The 23945-nt window shown below is 32.9% G+C and overlaps 1 protein-coding gene across 2 annotated transcripts in view; it reads left to right on the forward strand.

Moving 5' to 3' along the window:
• The window catches only part of SLC12A2 (solute carrier family 12 member 2), a 102223-nt gene that overhangs the window by 37618 nt on the left and 40660 nt on the right, over positions 1–23945 (forward strand). For both annotated transcript variants that reach the window (XM_079143449.1, XM_079143448.1), the window contains exons 5-13: positions 3492–3631; positions 6084–6194; positions 8235–8343; positions 15522–15649; positions 15742–15826; positions 17655–17806; positions 21712–21819; positions 22811–22934; positions 23635–23736. In XM_079143449.1, coding sequence (XP_078999575.1) covers positions 3492–3631; positions 6084–6194; positions 8235–8343; positions 15522–15649; positions 15742–15826; positions 17655–17806; positions 21712–21819; positions 22811–22934; positions 23635–23736 — 1059 coding nt within the window. The remainder of the gene's footprint in view (positions 1–3491; positions 3632–6083; positions 6195–8234; positions 8344–15521; positions 15650–15741; positions 15827–17654; positions 17807–21711; positions 21820–22810; positions 22935–23634; positions 23737–23945) is intronic.

The raw sequence follows: 23945 nt of genomic DNA on the forward strand, positions 1-23945 counted from the left end.
ATCTCTTATAATGTTTAACAAGTCTTTTAACAGCTTTTCTACTCACCTGTTGCTTGAAGTTGCGGCTCTCTGGGAATCTCAGCTTACTGTATGTAAATGAGGAATTTGATCTGATAAGCTCTGAGATCTTTTCTAGTACTGGGATTCCATGAAATGACGCACACTAACCACTGTAGAAGTGTATGGCGAGAGTGCTGTAGCAGTGAGAAATGTGGGTCATAACCATACCTGTTTCACATTGTACATGTTAGATACTGGTCCTGAATTGAAAATTTTTGTTTGTTTTTTCAAAAACATAGATTTAATTGCCTTTTTAAAAATTTGTTTTAATGAGACATATATGACAGTAGAGTGCACTTTGATACATCATATATAATGGGGTATAATTTCTCATTATAACTGATGTAGAGTACCATCAGTCATATAGTTATATGTGGGGTAATAATGTCTGATTCATTTTGCTATCCTTCCTACCCCCATACTCCTCCTCAGTTTTTCTTTTGCAGTGCTAGGGATCAAAACCAGGACTTTGTGTGTGTTAGGCAAGAGATCTAACACAGTACGTCCACAGCACCATGTCATGTGTTGTATTATATGTCATTTTTCCCAGTTAGTGGTCTGCCTTGACAGTTTCTTGATCATCTTTGCAAAACAGAAGTTTACTACTTTGACGAAGTCCAGTTTTTCCTTTTTTTTTTTTATGGTAGATTTATCCATGTCTTTTATTTCATTTGGTGAAATCTCTACCTCTCCTAAGGTCATAAAGTTAACTACATGTTCTTCTAGGAGCTTTATAATTAGTTTTTAGATTTTTTTACTTAATGATCTCTCATTTAACCACCAGGTTATTAGACGTGTGTTACATAATACAGATATTTAAGGATCTTGTACAATGAAATTCTGCTATGGTCAACAATGCTTTCTATATCATTTCAGTTTTATGAAATTTATTTGTTAACACTAATTCTTAGGCCTTTGATTAACCTAGTTAGAATTTATGGTTGATGTGGGATTCATATATATATATATATATTTTCATAATTCATATATATTCATAAATATATATATATATTTAGTTATAGGTGGACACAATACCTTTATTTTTATGTGGTGCAGAGGATCAAACCCAGGGCCTCACGCATGCTAGGTGAGCACCCTACTGCTGAGCCACAAACCCAGCTCTGATTTGGGATTTATTAAGAGCTACAGATCTGTAAATCCATACAGAATAATAAGAGAACTCAGTGTGGTATTATCACTACATATCATTTCTGACATCTTATTATTTTTTACTTTCTTTTTTTTTTTTTCCCCATACTTAAGCATTGAAGTACATCACCAGTCCCTTTTTAAATTTTATTTAGAGATAGGGTCTTGTTAAGTTGCTTAGGGCCTTGCTAAATTGCTGAGGCTGGCTTTGAACTCTAGATTCTCCTGCCTCGGTCTCCCAAGTCATTGCACACTTGCACTCCCAATGAATACATTTTCTATACTTGGGAATTGAGGTTGTTTATGGCTAGATTATGAGACCTCATGAGGATTTTTCCCCAATATTGACTTCTGTGGTTGTTTGAGCAATAGGTTATTTTTTTGAAAGAAAGTAGTTAATTTTTGTTTTGATGCCTGTTAATTGAACATAGTTCTTTATTATACTCTTTAGCATTTTCCATAACAGACTGAGTTTCAAGATTTCATTATAAATATTGTATTGGGTAAGCACCCAAAGTTACGTCCTTGACCAAGCTACTTAACTTTTCTAAGCCTTATTTCTCATAGATAAAATGAAGACAAAGATAGTACTTTACTAGAATGGGTAATTCTAGTAGAAGAAGGAGGGAAGCAATTCATAAATCACATTACCTTTAGGAAGCAAGAATGGAAATGGAGAGGACTAGAGGATAGAACTTTTGCTTATCAGGAGTAAAAATAGAAGAGGATAAATAGATGCTTTTATCTTTTTCTTTCTCTCTCTCTCAAGTAACAAACTGGGTTTTAATTTTTAGGTTTGTGGAAGATTTTGAAGTCATTTTGGAATGTCAGAATTGACATTTCATATAATCAAGATTCTAGAGCACATAACAAATGAATTCTTGTTGGTGATAGTTCTCATTCTAAAGTTTATTTTTTTAACTATGGAAACACATAAATGGTTAAGTGATTGCAATTAGCCTTTCTTTGTGACTTAATTTTTTTGTTTATAAAATCAGAATAACACTTGTCAATTCATTTTTGGTATTGAGAGTAAGGAAAAAACTATTAATTTTGAAAGCATACATGTTTATAGGCTATGACATAATATATTCCAGGGATTTTCCTTGTGGTTAATTTTCATGTGATTTAAATCTTTATGATTTATAAGATCTTAATTTTACTTAAAAATTATTATTATATAAATTTATTGGACATTTTAGTGTTCAGAAATATTTCTGGGAAGATTTTTAAGTCATTTTCATTCCAAATTATGAGACATTAAATTATCAGATTGCTATTTTTTTTTTTCCTTTAGGATTTCTATAAGTAATTGGTAAAAAGGGTACCTAAGGAAATTTTGGTTGGATAGATTTAAAGTGTAGAATATTTTGAGCGAATAAATAGAAATCAACTGTAAAACTTGTTACAGGTATTTCCAAAATGAAATTTATATTTTAAGTATTTTATCAAATGGTAGAATTTTGTTGTTTCTATTTATCATCTTTATACTGGGTGAATAATAGAAACAAATATTCCTCTTTTTAATAGCATTTCATTAAATGGTCTTAAAATTAAGCCTTTCTTTAGTATACAGGAATTATATTATGAAGCTTCAGAATAATTAACACTAATAATTTGGTTATGACCTGGAGACCAGATTTAAACCAGAATTTAAGAAGAGTTCTTTAGAGATTTCAGGAATACATTAGATTGACTCCAAATCATAGTACTCCTTATTTTAGATTAGAAAGATACTTGCTTTGTGATAGTACATGTAGTGTCTTGTTTATGCTTTTAGGCAGAATTTACTAGAGTACAAATTACTTCTTTGGGATGCCATTATATGCTTTTCTTTGCAGTTTGTTATGCGGCTTCTTTTGTTTTTGCCTTGATAGTCACACCATGTACAAATGGTCATAATAGTTAAGCAATTGAAATCATGTCAACTGTGTTTTTTTAAGTTAATATATTACTTGGAAAATCATTGGAAAATGATTTTGATATCTATGAATATGGGGAGAAGGCTGTTGCCCATTTTAATTTAAGCTTGAAAAGAGAGAGTGGAGACTTAAAATAGGATGATTTTATATTTGGTGTGGGAGAATTCTTCTAATTTGGGGGATTTTTAATGAGTGAAGTGGATTGTGAAGAATTCTTTGAGTGTTCCTGAAAATATATTCACCCATTTGTTAATTCAACTGCTGTGCTTACTAGAGGCATCTGCTTTGTGAATTCTTCATGTATTTAAAAGGTTTGGTTGACATTTTAAATCCTAACTTTCTTTCTTTTCTTTTCCTTAGGGGGAGCATATTACTTAATATCAAGAAGTCTAGGGCCAGAGTTTGGTGGTGCAATTGGCCTGATATTTGCTTTTGCCAATGCTGTTGCTGTTGCTATGTATGTGGTTGGATTTGCAGAAACTGTGGTAGAGTTGCTTAAGGTAATTCACCTTTCTTTTGGTCATCCATTTGCAAAGTCTTTATTGAGTGCTGTGTGCCCCTCATCACGTTAGGAATTAGTAAGGTTGTGATGTAATAACCTAGAAACTCACCCTTCAAGAAATTTAGTATGAGAGATAGACAAAGAAAAAAATTATTATAGAATGCCAGCTGTGGAATACTGTAGGAGGCATTGGCAACCCAAATTGGGGGCAAGGGGGTGCATTTACATGATCCTCTGGGAATAGGCATAGTAGAAGTATTGAGAAAGGTTCTTAGAGGGAGATAGTTAGCATTTGCAGGCAAATAGGAAAGGTAAGGTCTGGTATGAGGGAACAGGGAAGAAAAGGAAACAAAGACCTGGAGAATGTTGAGTATGGTTTGTTAAACTAAATATTTCACTGTGGTCGAAGCACAAAGTGGCAAGACATTTAAGTCAAAGGATCAAATCAAGAAGAGTCTTGTTTGTCTTAAAGTGGGCCTTAAGATTAGATTTGGGGCCTAGAGAAATATCTGACCACAGTATGGAGAATGGATTTGAAGGATCACAGGTTGGAATGGAGACCATTTCAAAGTTTATTGTAGCTGTCCTGGGAGTGGAGATGGTGACTTTTATTGTAATAATGACCAGTGGGGTTGGAGAGATGAAGGTGATCTTGAGATATTTTAATGTAGTTGAGTGAGGACTTCATGATTAATGCAATGTGGGAAATTCAAGAAAGATAAATGAGAATTTCAGGTTTATACACAGATTTCTGACTAATGGATTTAGTTGGAAGGTAATGCCATCCACTCACTGTGAGACAGAGAATACAGGACAACCTAATTTTGGATGTGCTAATTTGAGGAACCAAATAGAGCTGGTATCTAAATATCCAGATAGCACTGGTGAGAAGGCAGTCAATAGTAGTGCTCTGGAGTTCAGAAGAGAATTTGTTTGAAAAGTTATGGAAATATGTGCCATTAAAGAAATAAGAATGAAGTAGGATTCCTTTATGTTATTAACTGAGTATAACCTCCAATGACACATGTAGTGTTTATGTTAGGTTGTAGGTGTTTTTCTACAGTTGTTTATGGCAAATTAGAAAGCATAAAATCTGAAAAAGACTGACACTACATTGCATTGACTTCTGCCTACATAAGCCAACAAGATGGAGAAAAGAAAGGCTATAAAGTAAGGAAGCAATATAGTCATTGAAGTTCATAATCTTTCAATGTTTTAATTTAGTTTATGTTCTTATTTTCCACTCAGTTTAAGGTTTATCTTGTGAAAATAAATTAAATATCAGAGTATTTAATTAGAGTTTAGAAATGATTTTGTTTGTGAAAAGTTAGATCCAACCAAAATTGAAACAAATATATAAATTGATTTAATATATAAAATATTGTTATTCTGTTGTACTCATGGACCATGAATCTAAAATGTAAAAACAGACCCAGTAGATACATATTTGCCCTCCTATCATTTTTTTTCTTCTATAGGTAATTCTCAGGTGTGATTATCCAGATGCTATAGGAAATTGCAGATTAAGTTAAGTTATATCAAACTAAAATTTAAAACTCTATAGCTAAATTTTTTTCACAAAGTAAAAAAAATAGGTAACATTTTATGAAATCAAATGGGGTCCTTTAAAAAAAGTTGAAATTTTTTTTCTGTTTTATTGGTTCAGTAGTAACACTTATTATGCCTTTGGTTGGCAAAAATCTCTTTGGAGCCTGGGATATATTTGTCCCTAATTTTTATATTAAGCTCATCTATCTGAAATTCAAACAGATTTTTCCCTTGTTGATTTTTATGAAGGAGTTTTTAAAGAAGCTTTAATAAGAAGGCTTTTTTTAAAAAGCAACTTCATAGGAAAATTATAATCTTTTATAATTTTTTTCAATCATAATGTCATTCTAAGTTATCAAAATAAACAGATATTTTGGGTATTTAAGTCTTTTTTATAACCTATTTGAGAAGTGGTAATTCATACTTAGCTATTAGGTTAATTAAGTTATCATAGTTTTTTATTTTAATCTACAGGGAAACTTTTAAAAAAATGTATGAATATTAAATTCAAATAATTTTTGCTTGTATAATGGGAATAATATGTGGTTTTCACAACTACATGAAGAAGTGTTCATCTCTTTTCCTCACACAGCATAAAAGACCATCAAAAGTATGAGTTCCCTAGTGAGATTGAATATGAACTATATCTCTGCTATGTCATTTAAAAAATCTAATTAGCAGATCACTTAGTCAATATTTGGTTTTTTGGATCATTGAATCTATATCAGATATTCAAGTATTAATAATTTAATCATACATTTGATATTAGATCATCAGATGCTTAAATGACATCTTAGCAGTAATTCATTCCTTTCCTTAGGTCTCTCATCGATTTGTTTAATAAGCTTTTATTCACCATCTACATGTAAGGCAATGTTGCTCATTATAATTTTCTTTTCTAGGAACATTCTATACTTATGATAGATGAAATCAATGATATCCGAATTATTGGAGCCATTACAGTGGTGATTCTTCTAGGAATCTCAGTAGCTGGAATGGAGTGGGAAGCAAAAGTAAGTCATGTTAAGGGTATCTATATATGTTTAGTATGCAAACTTTTAGAGGTTGTCTTTTTTTGTTGCTTTTTGTTTTGGACCAAGGATTGAACCCAGAGGTGCCTAGGTACCAAACCACATCCCAACTCTTTTTTTATTTGATTTCGAGATGGGCTCTTGTTAAATTGCTTGGGGCCTTGCTAAGTTGCTGAGGCTGGCCTTGAACTCATGTTCTTTCTGTCTCAGCCTCTTGAGCAGCCAGAATTACTGGTGTGCACCACCAGCACATCTGGCTTAGAGGTTGTGTTGAGAATTCTCTAAAGTGTAGAAATATTTTCAGATTCTCGTGGTACCTATCTGGCCATTTTCACAAAAGTTTATGTATAAAGAAATTCCCTAGCTAAGGTGGGGGCATATTTGAGGATAACCGGTTTAGGATTCAGTTAAATACAACACTTTGAAAGAATTTGTGGTTGTTTGTGGTGTTGAAAATTGAACCTAGGGCTTCATACATAATAAGCATGATACACTATACCACTAAACTGCATTCCCAGCCCATTTTATGTTTTATTTTATTTCATTTTGTCCTAAGTTTTGAACTTCTTACTTCCTCACTTATGTTTCAGTCTTATTTACATGGAAATATTCAGGTCAATATCAGGTAACCTCAGTTTAATAAATGACTTTTATAATTTATTTAAAGGTTCAGTTTAACAATAAACCTGGGGCAATGACTAGAAAGTGTCCACATCAGATTAGAGAAGCTATTCTTACTCCTTGCTATTGGAATCTTCAGAAATCAACTAGTGCCAGTGTTACTGAAGTCACACATTAAACTTAATAGTAAAGCATACAGAAATGTTACTGGATCTTTGAGGATTAGATAGGTTATAGTACTATTCTAGTTTCCTGAGTTGTGGATATCCACAAAGATGTTCAGGAACTCAAAAGTTCCAAGTTTTTCATGTTTACTTTTATAGATTCTGTAAAAGTTGTATATTTGTTCTGTAAGTGATAATATTTACTGAACTGAAAATTAGAGAAGTGAAAGAATATTTTTTCTAAGCATTTAAGTCATACTACAATAAAATTAAATCTTATCTGTATAATTATATATTTTAGTGCTGGGAATCAAATCCAGGGACTTGTTCAGGCTAAGCAGGTGCTCTAATACTGAGCTATACTCCCAACCCCTCATTTATTTGTACTTTTAACACATTGACTTTATTGAAAGGAATAGTATTTCTTTCTACATAGGACTTGATTAGCATATAAGTAGTTCTTGTTCCCACTGGTAATGTAGTTTTATTTTGTTTTTGTACCAGGGATTGAACCCAGACATGCTTTACCAATGAACCACACCCCTAGCCCTGTTTATATTTTATTTTGAGATAGCGTCTCACTAAGTTGCTTAGACTAGCTGTGAATTAGTGGTTCTCCTGCCTCAGCCTCCTGAGCACCTGGGATTATAGGTGTGCACCACTGTGCCCAGCTGATAACATACTTTTCTATGAGTATTTGTTCAGTTTTATTGGCAGTTAAAATTGGAGAAAAATTCTTTCCTTCAAGTTTTATTGCCTCTTGAGTTCTCCTCCTCCATATTCTCTACATTGTCTACTTTTTTCTTCTTTTCCTATAGAAGTCACATATTTAACATATGTTTGGATCTGGTATAAAACTTGTATGTTAAATTTGTTCTTCATTTAAAGAATGTCATCCAAAGCTGAAGGAAGCAAGAAAGAATTACATAGGGGGTAAAGCCTACAGTGTGTAAAATTTTTAGTGCTTTAGAGTTTGATATGTATAGCATAATCCTACTTTTGCTGTCCACTAACATCAAGTATATTGAATATTCTGAAACAGTTTTTTAAAGAGCCATTTATTCATTTAACGAAAGCTTATTGAGCACATACTTTGTGGTTGGCACTCTGAGGCACTGGGGAAGCAGACAAAATAGAACAAAAAATTCTTTGCCTAATGAAAGATATATTCTAGTGGAACACCCTGAAAATATAGACACGAGATACTTCATTTGATTTTTAATGTTTAAAATTACAGGCTCAGATTGTTCTTTTGGTGATTCTACTTCTTGCCATTGCTGACTTCGTCATAGGAACATTTATCTCATTGGAGAGCAAGAAGCCCAAAGGATTCTTTGGTTATAAATGTAAGTTAAAAAGATTGACTGCTTTTTTAAAGGATGTGTATTATAGCATTCTACTGTTAAATAAATTTAAGACACTTTAAGTATTTTGTAATGTAACTTGAGTTTGGTCTGTTGATTCACACTCATTCTTAATTCATTTTTTGTCCCCTTCATGTAGTCTGTACAATTGGAATAAAATCACTTTCATTTACATCTTTTATTTTTCAGCATTAGCAACAAAAGGTGATAGAATGTAGATGTACTGAGAAAAGGTGCTTTTGATATCTACTTTCAAGGCAATTTGTAACTAACATGACTTTTTCTTTTTCTGTAGCACTAGGGATCAAACCCAAGTGCTCTACCACTGAGCCACATCCCCCTGCCTAACTTTTCATTATGTTAGATGTAAACTTATGTGTCCCTTAACATGGGAACACTTTGTGAGAAACATATCATTCATTGACATGTAAGTCAATTGCATGCATTCAATTTGTTGTGAATTGAATTCATTGTTGTGCAGATATCAAAATATAATTAAAGTACATACTGAGTTGGTAGGCAACATAATCTTATGGAACCATTGTCCTGTTTGTGTTCCATTGTTGACCAAAATCTCATTATTTGGCACCTATTTACAAACACAGCAGTTTAAAAGTGCGTAAGATTGTGAAAGCAACTAAAATATCTTGGTTTCTTGGTATAAGTGCTATTTAAGTTTCCCTGCAATTTATATTAATTATGTGAGAATTTTTCTTAATTTTTATATTTTATAAACTTTTTATTTTTAACTGCTGGTGACATAAACTTGTCTAGTACTTTATTCTTTCCTAACACGATATCAGTGTCCTCTCCATCCTCTGTTGACCTAATTAACTCCGGACCTGTCTCTAAGGTAGTAGGAAAGATTAGTTGCTGTAGTATCCAAGAGGCTTATCTCTAGTTGGCTAAAACCCTCATTTTTAAACCTTAGAAGCAAAGACCTTGTTCAGTTTCCCTGAGTTGTTTTCCCCAGAACTACTCATGCAGATCTGTGAAAACATACAGAATATGAATCAATGCACTTCTTCCTTCAAAAAGCCTTACTGGAACCCAAATTAGATAGATAGATAGATAAAATCGGCTAACTAAATTGGAGCTTAGAGATCTTGTTGGTTTATAATCTATTGTAAGCTCCCTAATTTTGTTACTGACTAGAACATAGTACTTGTATGACTTGTACCTAACACTAACTTAGTTGGCTGAGCAGTTTTCTGATACACATTGTTTCTAGGCTTTTACCTCAACTAGGGACATCCAATATTTGTGACTGTTGTGGTTTCTGTTCTGATTGTTAGTGTGTATGACTAATTCAAACTGGGCTTTAAATTTTTTCCTAAGTTAGTGGAAGAGGCATGCCGGAAATGAAAGTTAGTAACATCAATTAGATAATTTTTCTAAATTTTGTGCTCTTTTAAATATATTAGATTTTTTTCTAGTAGTGAGAGGTTTTTTTCACTTCATTTTTTTTTTTTTTATATCACATATTTTGGGTGTACAATTGTTTGCCATTTTTCTTTCTAAAAATGTGTTAAAAATTACAGTGGATGGTTGCTTCTAAAGATATTCTCAATAAGTAAGTACATTTTCTTATTTGATTTAAAAATCTGCAAATATCTTCTAAGCCATACTTTTTGTTTCCTTTTCTTCAGATCTCTGACAACTTGTAAAAGTGGCAAATAGTTACATGGTATATTAGCAGTGTATATTGTATTCAAGTAGCACGTTTGGGCTTACATTAGTCCAAGGTTAATAAACCTAAATACTTTGTCACATGATTTTTCCTTTTGGTGGTTGATACTGCGTTGGCTTTCCTCCTCATTATACTGTGGTAATGTCAGCAATATACAGCTTATGCTAATGAGCTCTTGAGTCCACATGATCACCTAAAAGTGATGTAGTGATATTCATGTTATCCTCTTGCCCTTTTCCTTTCTGCCCTCCTTTTGCCAAGGAATAGTACCTCTTCTGTTTTCTGGATCCTGTTTCTTTTACTTTCTCCAAGGCGTTCTTTTATCTTTTGATAATATACTTATTTCCCTGAATCAAAACTTCTGCCTCTGTATAATAAGCTTTCTCTAGTAATTCTCATCCTTGAAAATGTTATCTTTTAGTCCCTCTTGTTATAGCCTCACTTTTCTAATTACCACTCATATACAAATTTCTCACATCTTCGCTTCCCACTTATTCCTTGTTATTTCAAAAAAAAAGACAAACCTGTAGAAAACTTGCAAAAATAATAGAATGAATTCTTTATACCTTTCACCTGGATTCAATGATGAACACTTTTATTCTTATCTTTTTTCCACATTTATTTTATTATATGTAAAATAGGTAGTAACATATTTACTACATATTTTATATACCAAATTATTACTGTGATTGCCTTCTTTTGAGAGAAGTTGCAGTAATATCATCTTACCTCTAAATACTTCAGCTTATATCTAGTAAGGAAAAGAGTAATTCAGGAAATTTATTTTTGGCACAATACTGATATCTGACATATATAGTCTATATCCAGATTTTCTTCCCAAATGTCTCTAAAGATCTTTATAGAACTTTTATTTTTCCTCTCCATGATCATGTGTTGCTGTGTTGCATTCAGCTGCCATGTCTTTTACTTTCCTTTCCTCTTTTTTTGTTTTTTCCCCCCCATAAGTGGTTGTCTTCACATAATCTTCAGTCTCCTTAGCCTGCCTTTATCTTTGTAGTGTTGACATTTTTGAAAGTACAGGGCATTTATATTGCAGTTGGGTTTGTCTGGCTTATTTCAGTGGATTCAGGTTATTCATTTTTGCCAGGTGCACCCAATGAATGATGCATCCTCCTTAGTGCAACACATCAGGAGGTGTGCATGTTATCAGTTTTTTCCATTTCTGATGGTATTGGTTTTGATTATTCTGTCAAGTTGATAATCTGGAAGGTTTTTGTGTTGTGAAGTCATCATTTTCTTCCTTGTAACAAGTAAGTGGTAGTTTGAGACTGTGCTTGGTCTAGTTCATATAAGACCAAATCAATTTTTTAAACCCTTCTCTGTTCTTCTGTTAATATCACATGTTCTAGATTCAGTGTACAATTTTCTTATTTTTTTTGCCTCAGCAGCATTTCTCTTAGTTGTTCTTGAAATACTTTCTTGTTTTGTTTGATGTCAAAGACCGCTGGTATTTTACCTAACTCATTGGTCACTGTGTCTCCTCCTGTTACCCTGTTCTTCCTGCCCTTTGTTTATTTGTTTGTATGTACCAGGGATTGAACCCAGGGACTTTTACCCACTGAGCCACATCCCAAGCAATTTTTATATTTTATTTTGAGATAGGATCTCTCTAAGTAGGTTAGGACCTAAATTACTGAGGCTGGTCTCAAACTCACAATCTTCCTGTCTCAGCCTCCCTAGTCACTGGGATTACAAGTGTCTACCACTGCACCCAGCTCTTCCTGTTCTTAAATGCAGAGTTGCACAGAGTATGGTCCTGGCCTTTCAGCTGTTTCTTTCTTTTACTGGTATCTATTTTCATAAATCAAAATGACTATTCCTGAATCTCTCCTGTTAAGTACACACATATGTAAAAATTGACTGTTTATTTGGTATCTTTTCTGCTTATTCCTTTCAGACTTTTCCATGTCAGCAAGTGCAAGAAACCAGTGCTTCCTCTTTTCTTCCTGCTTGCCTTAATTTCTGATCCTTCTAATTAGTGTGTTATTCTCACCTGTAGATTGAACCACTGAAGCAGCCTCCTAATTGGTCTCTCTCTACTTCAGATATTGACCCCTTCAGTCCATTGTTGGCACACCATCCACACACCTTAATCGAACTCATGCCATTTGTGTGTTTCTGGCCTTACCCTGGCTTTCCATTTTATTTAGGATAAAATTTAAATTTCTATAAAATTTTTCATAATCTGACCCCTACTGATGTCTCTAAATCTCATTTCATTTTCCCCTTTACTATAAGAACTTTACATTGTAGTTTCTCAGAATATCTAAACTTTTTCTACCTTCGGGTTTATAATGACCTGTTTATTATCTTGTAGCTCCCTTTCCATTAAGACTTTAAAGTTTCATAAATGCATACACTGTATCTAGCTTATGTTGTATCTATAAACATTTTGAGGTACTAAATAACTTCAGTAGAGAACCTGGCACGTGATACTCAAATAATGAAAATGGCAGTTAAGTGGTTGTTTTAGTGTCAGTGCCTGTCTTTCAGAATAGAAAGTGTAGGACTAGCTGAAACTTTAATTATTGTTGAAACAAAAAGAACCTTTTTTGTTAATATGGTTGTTTCAATTGACGCAGAAAAAGCATTCAACAAAATACAACACCCCTTCATGCTCAAAACACTAGAAAAAATAGAGATAGTAGGAACATACCTGAACATTGTAAAGACTGTTTATGCTAAGCCCATGGCCAACATCATTTTTTCTTTTTTTTTTTTTTTTTTTTTTTTTTTTTTTTTTTTTTTTTTTTTGCGTCGCTGGGGATCGAACCCAGGGCCTTGTAGCTTGCAAGGCAAGCACTCTACCAACTGAGCTATCTCCCCAGCCCCCAACATCATTTTTAATGGAGAAAAACCGAAACAATTCCCTTTAAAAATGGGAACAAGCCAGGGATATCCTCTTTCACCACTTCTATTCAACATTGTCCTCGAAACTCTAGCCAGAGCAATTAGGCAGACTAAAGAAATTAAAGGGATACGAATAGGAAAAGAGGAACTTAAGCTGTCACTATTTGCTGATGACATGATTCTATATTTAGAGGATCCAAAAAGCTCCTCCAGAAAACTTCTAGACCTCATCAATGAATTCAGCAAAATAGCAGGCTACAAAATCAACATGCATAAATCTAAAGCATTTTTATACACAAGTGACGAAACATCTGAAAGAAAAATGAGGAAAACAACTCCATTTGCAATAGCCTCAAAAAAAATAAAATACCTGGGTATCAATCTAACCAAAGAGGTAAAAGATCTCTACAATGAAAACTACAAAACACTGAAGAAAGAATTTGAGGAAGACCTTAGAAGATGGAAAGATCTCCCATGTTCTTGGATAGGCAGAATTAATATTGTCAAAATGGCCATACTACCAAAAGTGCTATACAGATTTAACACAATTTCAAATAAAATCCCAATGATGTACCTTACAGAAATAGAGCAAGCAATCATGAAATTCATCTGGAAGAATAAGAAACCCAGAATAGCTAAAGCAATCCTTAGCAGGAAGAGTGAAACAGGGGGTATTGCAATACCAGATCTTCAACTCTACTACAAAGCAATAGTAACAAAAACGGCATAGTATTGGTACCAAAATAGAAAGGTAGATCAATGGTACAGAATAGAGGACACGGACACAAACCCAAATAAAAACAATTTTCTAATACTAGACAAAGGTGCCAAAAATATGCAATGGAGAAAAGATAGCCTCTTCAACAAATGGTGCTGGGAAAACTGGAAATCCATATGCAACAGAATGAAATTAAACCCCTATCTCTCACCCTGCACAAAACTGAACTCACAATGGATCAAGGACCTTGAAATCAGACCAGAGACCCTTCATCTTATTGAAGAAAAAGTAGGTCCAAACTTAACTTGTTGGCTTAGGATCAGACTTCCTTAACAGGACTCCCATAACACAAGAAATAAAAGTAAGACTCAATAACTGGGGTAGATTCAAACTAAATAGTTTTCTCTCAGCAAAGGAAACTATCAGCAATGCGAAGAGAGAGCCTACAGAGTGGGAGAATATCTTTGTCACTCATACTTAGATAGAGCACTAATTTCCAGAATATGTAAAGAACTCAAAAAACTCTACACCAAGAATACAAATAACTCAATCAACAAATGGGCTAAGGATATGAGCAGACACTTCACAGAAGATCTACAAGCAATCAACAAACATATGAAAAAATGTTCACCATCTTTAGTAATAAGAGAAATGCAAATCAAAACTACACTAAGATTCCATCTCACCCCAATTAGAATGGTGATTATCAAGAATACAAGCAACAATAGGTGTTGGAGAGGATGTGGGGAAAAAGGTACACTCATACATTGCTGGTGGGGATGCAAATTAGTGCAGACACTCTGGAAAGCAGTGTGAAGATTCCTTAGAAAACTTGAAATGGACCCACCATTTGACCCAGCTATCCCACTACTCAGCCTATACCCAAAGGACTTAAAATCAGCATACTACAGAGATACAGCCACATCAATGTTCATAGCTGCTCAATTCACAATAGCCAGACTGTGGAACCAACCTAGATGTCTTTCAATTGCTGAATGGATAAAGAAACTGTGGTATATATATACAATGGAATATTACTCAGCTATAAAGAATAATAAAATTATGGCATTTTCAGGCAAATGGATGAAATTGGAGAATATCATGCTAAGTGAGATAAGCCAATCTCAAAAAAACTGAAGGACGAGTGACCTCACTGATAAGCGGATGATGACACATAATGGGGGGGTTGGAGGGGGGCAAGAATGGAGGAAGGAGGGACTACAGGGAAAAGAGGGGTGGGTGGAAGGAAAAAAAATAACAGAATGAATCAAACATCATTATCCTATGTAAATGTATGATTATGCAAATGGTATGCTGTTACTCCATGTACAAACAACATGTATCCCATTTGTTTACAATAAAAATAAATTAAAAAATAAAAAAGAACCTTTACTTAAGGTACCTTAGCTAAATTATCTGGCACAGGTCACCACTACAAAATAGATAAAGATATGGACCCAAACCCACACAGATGCTTACATAAGTTGAAAGTAAGGGGCAGGGGTACTGATTCCAGATTAGTATGAAATTTATTTTTTTTCCTTACTTTCTTGCATGTTTCTTTGACCTCTGAGAAGGAGGAGTTCTCCACACTTTGATTTTGTATTTTGACTAGTGATAACAAGTCAGAGACTCTTAAAAAATTATTGGTAAGGTATATAAAAGTAGGACATGACTCAAGTCACATCATCATTTTGAGTGTACATAATTCCCTCATACAAGAACAGAGGAACACTAATACTTGAATTGGGAAATATACATAAACTGCCAGTTTCTTAAAGAAAAGTTGGGGATCATATGTACCAGTTTTACTTTTGACCATAAAATATTATTGTCTAATCTGCTATCATTTATTTTCCAAAAATATTTTGTTCTCTGAAGCTGAAATATTTAATGAAAACTTTGGACCAGATTTTCGAGATGAAGAGACTTTCTTTTCTGTATTTGCCATCTTTTTTCCTGCTGCAACTGGTATTTTAGCTGGAGCAAACATCTCAGGTGACCTTGCAGTAAGTATTTTAAAATACAGTATCATACATTTAAAAAAATTGGTATATGTATTTTAAAAGATAAATTTTAAAAAATTATTATTGTCTTCTAGGATCCTCAGTCAGCCATTCCCAAAGGAACACTCTTAGCCATTTTAATTACTACAGTGGTTTACATAGGAATTGCAGTATCTGTAGGTAAATAACCTTCTATTTTTTATGTGTCAAGTTTCATAATACATAGTATAAATATTTTCATATTTTCTAACTTCTAATTCAGAAGTATTTCAATAAAAAGAATTGCGTGTTATAACTCTAAAACAGTTCTAGGAAAACTAGTGGTGACATTTTATATTCAAGTTTAGGATATGGCTCAGTGGTATAGTGCATGCTTAGTGTGGATGAGGTCTTGAGTTCAATTCCCAGCATCAGGGGGAATAAAAACAACAGAAACTCCAAACTGATTGACTTTATAATATGAAGTTTTCATTATATTTCAGTAAGAATATTTTAATTTTGCCTTATGTTACTGATATATTGTGACATAACAACAACTATATTTACAAACTTTGTTATTTACTTTAATATAACTTTGAAACTAAAGTTAGAAATGCTTAATCATTATCATGGTGGGCTGTGGGCTGAATTGGCATTTAAGAATTTTGGATTTCATTTATCATTAACAATCCCTAAATCTCTGAATTTCATTTTGAAAAAAATGAATTCATATATTCATATAGATTGATAGATAAGACATGTCTCTCTGTATAGACATGCATGCGTGCACGCGCGCACACACACACAGCAAGATTTGTTTTCCTTAAAGTTCCAAGCATGCTTATTTCCATTATATGTAAGCTAGCTTAATAAATTTAGTTTTAAAGAATGATATAACTGCTTGTTTCAACTTAAGTAATTTTTTACCATAGATGAACATTTTCTTTTTTTACCTGACCCCCTAAAACTGCTACTAGCCCTTGTATTTATCTCATACTGTGTATACTAGCCCTTGGAACAAAGGTAGCCCCTTCTCCCTGATGTTCACTAGTAGGTGGACCAGTAAAGACAGTTTCTGTCTCGGTGATTATATAACTGATTTAAAGCAATGGAACTTTTTTCACTCCAACCATTACAGGTACAGAACATTGGAACATGAAGCACATGAAAGCATAGGTTGCCATAGGGCTAACAGGAATCACAGGACTCCCCATCCCCCAGGAGTTTCAGAGGGACCACTAGGGAAACCTGGTTTGCAATGTTGGTCAAATGGTAGAGCAAGAAACTGAAGGATAAAGAATTGTGTAGTACGAGGGATTGAACCCAGGAGTGCTTAACCACTGAGCCACATCACTTTTAATATTTTTATAAAAATAAAAATATTTTATATTTTTATATCTTTTATAAAAATATCCCTTTTTATATTGAGATAGGTCCTCCCTAAGTTGCTTAGGGCCTTGCTAAATTGCTGAGGCTGTCTTTGAACTTGTGATCCTCCTGCCTCAGTTTCTTATGCCACTGAGATTATAAGTGTGTGCCACTGTACCCAGTTCAGGGTAATCATATTTGAGACAAAGGTTTAAATAAAATTTTAATTCAGTAATATTCAAATTGTTTTCTCTCACAGAAAACTATTATTACTGGTCTCACCTTTGACCACGCTTCAAAAGTAAAGTATTTGGAATATAGGAAAACAATTTGGTTGAGCACAATGTCTTTATATTTACCTAAGGACATCTTAACCAAATAGGCTGTGAGATAATTTTGCTAATGTATTATTTTCTACAACTCCAGTTGTAATATTTTTAAGTATTTATGTATAAATACTATTTATAAAAGGTTCAATTTCATTACTTGAACACTGATGACCATGATACTTTCCAAATTTGTTCCAAGTAAAGCTATCTTAACTGTAAATGCAGCATATGCCATATATCTTGTCAGTATTCTTATTTCTTTTTGAGTATAGGTAATTCTAAAATCAGTATAGATTTTAGCTATATTATTCTCATTGTCACTTGTGCTTCAGGTTCTTGTGTTGTTCGGGATGCCACCGGAAATATTAATGACACCATTGTAACAGAGCTGACAAACTGTACTTCTGCAGCCTGCAAATTAAACTTTGACTTTTCATCTTGTAAAATCAATTCTTGTCCCTATGGACTAATGAACAACTTTCAGGTAAGCATTGAATTTATATTATGTAGACAATCTGCACTTACCTATGAATTAGACTGCTGTCAAATATGACTACTCATATTTGAGTATATAGCTATACTCATAGTATAGCTATAAATTAGAAGGCAGGGATATTGTTACCTTATACACCCTGAATTATTAACTTGGCATACAGAAAAATATGAAAAGGTGAAAAATTCAAGACTCTTGATGAATAAAAAGACCCTGAGGGTAACACTTTTCTAAATGAGTATAATTTAAAGTGTGTGTATATGTAGTTTATAAGTACACTATTTGAGAAAACAAGCATCTGAAGCATCTCGCATGTAATCATACTAGAGCAGTCTTGTTTCTGGATTCTCTGTATTCTGTTGCATTGAGTTTTGTGTTTTTTCTACCACCAGTACCATACCAGTCCACTAGTTCTTTCCAGTATTATGTAAGCATAATAAACAGAATAATTGAGAATCTGAATATATGTAGAATTCTTTATTATGTAGAATATGTATACTTTACTGTATGATTTCAATCAATTAACCGCTCTTTCAGTAATTATAAATATTGGACCCAATTATGTAATAGAGTTTGTGTTTTCTAGTCGTAAGACTAGGCAAAGTTATAGGAATGAAAGAAAGTATTCATGTCCAACTAATGATTCAGGCCAGTTCTGACATTGATCTTCTGTATGAAAGGCAAAAAGGCTAGTCTTTGCCAGTGAGTGAGAATGCCAGTCAGATTTGTGCATTGTTGCCTTAAAATACAAAAGTGTGTTGTCATTATCAAATTTACTATGGACTCATTTATTTTTATTGTGGTGGGGATTGAATCCAGGAATTTCATACATGCTAGTATGCCACTGAGCTACATCCCCAGCCCAAGCTTTTGAATTTAAGTAAATATTAAAAAAAAAAAAAGCTGGCAAAATGATACAAAATGATGAAAAAAATCCTGTAAAAATATAGATCACTTGTCTTTTAGAGAATGAAGATGATGGAAGTCTATAACAAAGAAGTATATTAATTGGAATCTCCATCATAAAATATATACAGGCCACACCTTATAGTACTGTTTTACATATAATTGACTTTCTGTACTTTAATGGAGTAATTTGGGATATTATGTCTTCAGTTATTGATTTTATATGTAGTTTTATGTTTTTCTGTTTTCACTTTTTAATGTCCTCTAAAACTTTTACTTACCATTGCCTAATAACAAAATGTACACTTCTTTGTTCTGTTAGTCAAAGCCCTTTATCTCCTAAGTCCCACTTCCTTCTGTTTAGTCAATTTCAGTCATGGTGTGTGTCTATATACATGTGCATGCTCAAGGGTTTACTGCACTCTCTTCCTTTATTCAGTACCTCACTCTGCTTGCCATGCACTAATACACACACCCCACTTAGCCATTCATTTTCTTTTTACCTTTCACCTTTTATTATACTTTTGTCTTTTTTCCCTTTTTAGAGACAAAGCCATCTTGTTTTTCATCTTTGATTCTACTATATATTGTGGGCAGCACTGATAATACCATTATTTACTTTCAACATCATTATCCTTACTCATATTTCAACATTAAATTTTGGGAAATGCAGAGGGTATTGGGTAAATATTTAACTGGAAAACCAGAAACCTAGCAGGCTGTGTAGCATAATATTTCCAGATGCTAAGCAGAACATTATTTGCCTCAATGCAGAGCTGGGAAAATGTAGTTTCTTTCACATTGAAAGCTGGAGGTTATTATGATGTGATGTTGGTGGTATCAATTTTGCCTTAGCTCAGCAACATTGTATGTGCTATATTCTCTATTCCTTACTTTTTCCCTTCATTTATGTCCTGTATTTGCACTTAATTTAACTTTGAGATCATTACAGATGTGTAAAATCTTGTATACATAGTTGAAGTTATGGCTTTTCATTTTTAATTGTTGCTTGACTTATGTGTCTTTTACAACCTCTTTCATAAAGGTAGGGTTGACAATGCTACATAATCTAGCTTTAATAATTGCCATAATAAATAGTACTTATGCAGAATGGATGGCATATATGAAACTGCTAAATTGTTACTAGAGGGCAGAACAGAAGAATCATCTTTTCAAGTTTTTTCCTCCCCAGGCTTCTCAGACAAGTCAATACTAATTATGTCTTGAAGTATTAAGATAAGAATTCTTTATATTCTTATAAAATTCTTTAAGTCTACTGTAAGATACAGGGAAAGATATTTTAAGTAAAACAAGGTGGTTTATGTATACATGAAATCAGAATTATGCCTCATGACCAGGAACCATGCTCTTACAGTATTACAGTCAAGTTTATGATAGTCACAACTTTAACTTGATTATTCAATATCCTTAATCTCCTTGGCCTCAGTTAGGATATTCTTTGTGCATTTAAACAAAAGGTAGAATTTTCACTAGTGAAGTAATGAATCTAAGTGATGATCACCATTCATTGCTGGGAAATTTTATAATGGATGGATCAGACTGACAATACTTGAATCCACCTTAAATATTTGAATAACAGTCTTTTACTAGTTGTTTATATTTTGATGAATGTTTTATCTTTCTCTGTATATTTTTCTTTCAGTTATGAGAATAAGTTATAGACATCACAACATAATAATCAGTTTGAAGTAAGACATTCTGTGTATGCATAGTACATTTCTCCCACTTAAAAAAGTTAGCATTGATGATATACTATTATTTCACTTGTTCCAGTAATGTACTTTATTTTTTCCAACATTTGGTTATGTCACTTAATCTATGGCAGTTCCTAGCCTGTCTTAATCTTTGTGACATTACATTTTGAACAGTGGAGCAAAGATGCTTTGCATTGTACCCCTCAGTTTGAATTTATCTGGTTGTCTTCTCATAATCCAAAGGATTAGTCCTTTTTGTCATTGTTTAAAAAATTTAAAAAGGTGCTCACCAAGAAATATTTGAACACAGAAAGCAATATAATGAACCTAATGTACACTTTGCCTGACAGCATCAGTTATTTATGCATGCCTAGTTTTTGTTCATTTTTCTCTCCACATCCCAGTTTAATTGGGAGCAAACTGAAGACTTTATATCATATCCATTCAGCTGGAAATATTTCCATGTTTAACTCTTAAGGACGTATTTTTTTTAAATAATAACCACAATGCTGACTTAATATCACAAAACGAAATGATTTTACTGATGGAAGTTCTTATGCCTCAGTATAACTGTCTACATCTAACAATCAGTTTACTGAAAATATAGAGATGACAAACAGATTAAACCCAATGGAGATGTAGTCAGCAAATGCCAGGGTGTGGGCTCTCTAGAGGAGAAATGGCATAAAGCAAATGAACAAAATGAAAAGGAAGTATGAACTTGTAGATTGAAAAAAACCTTAGATATATCGACCCAATAAATGTAATCCTTTTTTGAATCCTAATTCGAATTAACTGTTTTAAGGGGTCAAGAAAAAAAGAGATGAATTTGAATGCTGACTAGATATGTGGTACTGTTAAGAAATTAATTTTTTAAGCCAGAATAGTGTCATTGTCATTACAGTTTTCAAAATTCTTTACCTGTTCGAGATATACACAGAAACATTTATGCATTAAGTATCTGTGATTTTTTGTAAAATAATTCAAAGATTGGCTTTATATTGATCACTGATGAAACCTGGTAATGGATAAATGGTGATTCATTATGAACTTCTGTGTGTCATTTGAAATTTTACAAAATGAAAAGGTGACTATTTGTAAATCCAATTCACAAATTCATAATGCAAATTGTTATTGCACATTGTTATTGTTTACTATCATCAAATTATACCCACAACTGTTACATTTATAAGAATAAAATTGTGACTATATATTATGTCCTTTTCCAAATTATTTTTCAGACTTATTTCCCATTTTTTGTCGCTTTTATTTAAGGTAATGAGCATGGTGTCAGGATTTGCACCATTAATTTCTGCAGGTATCTTTTCAGCCACTCTTTCTTCAGCATTAGCATCTCTTGTGAGTGCTCCCAAAATATTTCAGGTAAGTATTTTGATATTGCAAGCCTTATTGAAGAGGGAGTTAAGATAATATTTTTCAGTTTGGGATTGTTATTATTTTTAAATTAGTTGCATCTATCAACCTCAAGTATATGATGTATACATGTGCACATAACATGGTGTACATTTTATGTATAAGATGCACATATGTATACATTTTGTGCATTTACTCACTATCAAGATATAGTAGTCTTTGAGTTGTTTTTTAAGAAATGATGATGGGTTTTGCTTTTTGACATACCTAGCATAAATTTTGATGATCTTTACCAAGAATTAGGAGTGTAATAAATCATAAATCAGTGGTAGTAAAGGACAGGGCTTGGAGAGTATCTCAGTGGTAGAGCACTTGCCTAGCACATTCAAGGCCTGTTTAACCCTCAGTACTACAAACATGGAGGGTTGGGGGGAAGTAGCAGTGAAATGTCATGTCCAGGTTAACAAAAATGCCATACTTAGGATTTTTATCTGAAGTTTAGGGTTTGGACTTGGTTTTCTTAACGTAGGTTACCCCTAAGTTATACTTATCAAGATTTCAATTTCTGTTTTATTATATTTTTAAAAAAATTTTTAAGTTGCTGATGGACCTTTATTTTATTCATTTATTTATATGCGGTGCTGAGAATCGAACCCAGTGCCTCACACATGCTAGGCGAGTGCTCTACCACTGAGCTGCTGCCCCAGCCTTATATTTTTATTTTTATACCTGCTTCTCTGATTCTTCATAAATAGAAGGATTTCAACATAGGAATGGGATAAAATAGAGAAAATTTAAGAGGTTTTCTAAACTAGCTACCATTTCCAATATTTGAAATGTCTTAATTACTTAAACAGTTAGTAGGTGAAGGAAGCACCATGAGAAAGGAAAGAGGATTGGGAATTAGAAACTTGGGCTCCATTCCTTATTAACCTATTGTAGCTGTAAGCAAATTGTATATCTAATTTTTATATATTCTAATGTTGCATTTTTTCATTAGGCTCTTTGTAAGGACAACATCTACCCAGCTTTCCAGATGTTTGCTAAAGGTTATGGAAAAAATAATGAACCTCTTCGTGGTTACATCTTAACATTTTTAATTGCACTTGGATTCATCTTAATTGGTTAGTTACATAGTGATGTGTTAATGTAGAGCTTGGCCCATTTGTAGTATTAGCTTTTAACATTGAATCATTAAATTACTAAAAAAGTGTCACTTTGCATGGTACATACTATTAATTTCTTTCTAATCCAGTGAATTAGTGTATAAAGTACTGCAGATATTATTTCTCGATAGATAGCTCCTGAATTTATTACCTTTGCTAAAAAGTCCTTATTGGGGCTTAGAGGAAGCTCCTAGATTTTCCCAGAAGAAATAAATATAGGACTGCAGAGTTTTCTAAAAGATTACATTAAAGAGTGATAGATACAGTATATTATTTATGTAAAATACTTTTAAAATACCCCAAACAGTCCTGTGTAATACAAGACTATACATATGTAGTAAAACTATATATATAGTTTAATACATAGTTAATATATACCATATATATACATATACACGCATATATACACACACATATAATTATGATTGGAAGGAATGTACAAGTTTGGAATAGTGAGGTATAAACAAGGTTTCAACTGTGTACATAAAGTTGGATTCCTGAAAGTAAAGTTTATTTTACATTTAGGCAAAAAGTAACTATTTACTCAATCTAGATAGTGACTACGGAGTGCTCATTATGCTAATATCTAAATGTTGAAATATTTCATAATATTAAACTTAAAAATGTCTCATTAAATATACTTATGTCTCTTTTGCAGCTGAATTAAATGTTATTGCTCCAATTATCTCTAACTTCTTCCTTGCATCATATGCATTGATCAATTTTTCAGTATTCCACGCATCACTTGCAAAATCTCCAGGTGATAATTATGTTTTTTAAAAATGTTTTGTAAATATATTATTGTCTTTGATTTCAGAGAAAACAAAACTTAAGCATAGTTTTAAAGTTGGCATGTGTGGTATTAGCTTATTAATACTCAGTTGTACTTTACAGTTAAATCAAGTTAAGCCTTCAAATATCTTTTTGTCTTGAAGTTTACTGATAGTATTCCTTTTTAAAAAAATTGTT

Source organism: Sciurus vulgaris (genome assembly GCF_902686455.1).
Source record: "Sciurus vulgaris genome assembly, chromosome: 6".
Lineage (NCBI taxonomy): Eukaryota > Metazoa > Chordata > Mammalia > Rodentia > Sciuridae > Sciurus > Sciurus vulgaris.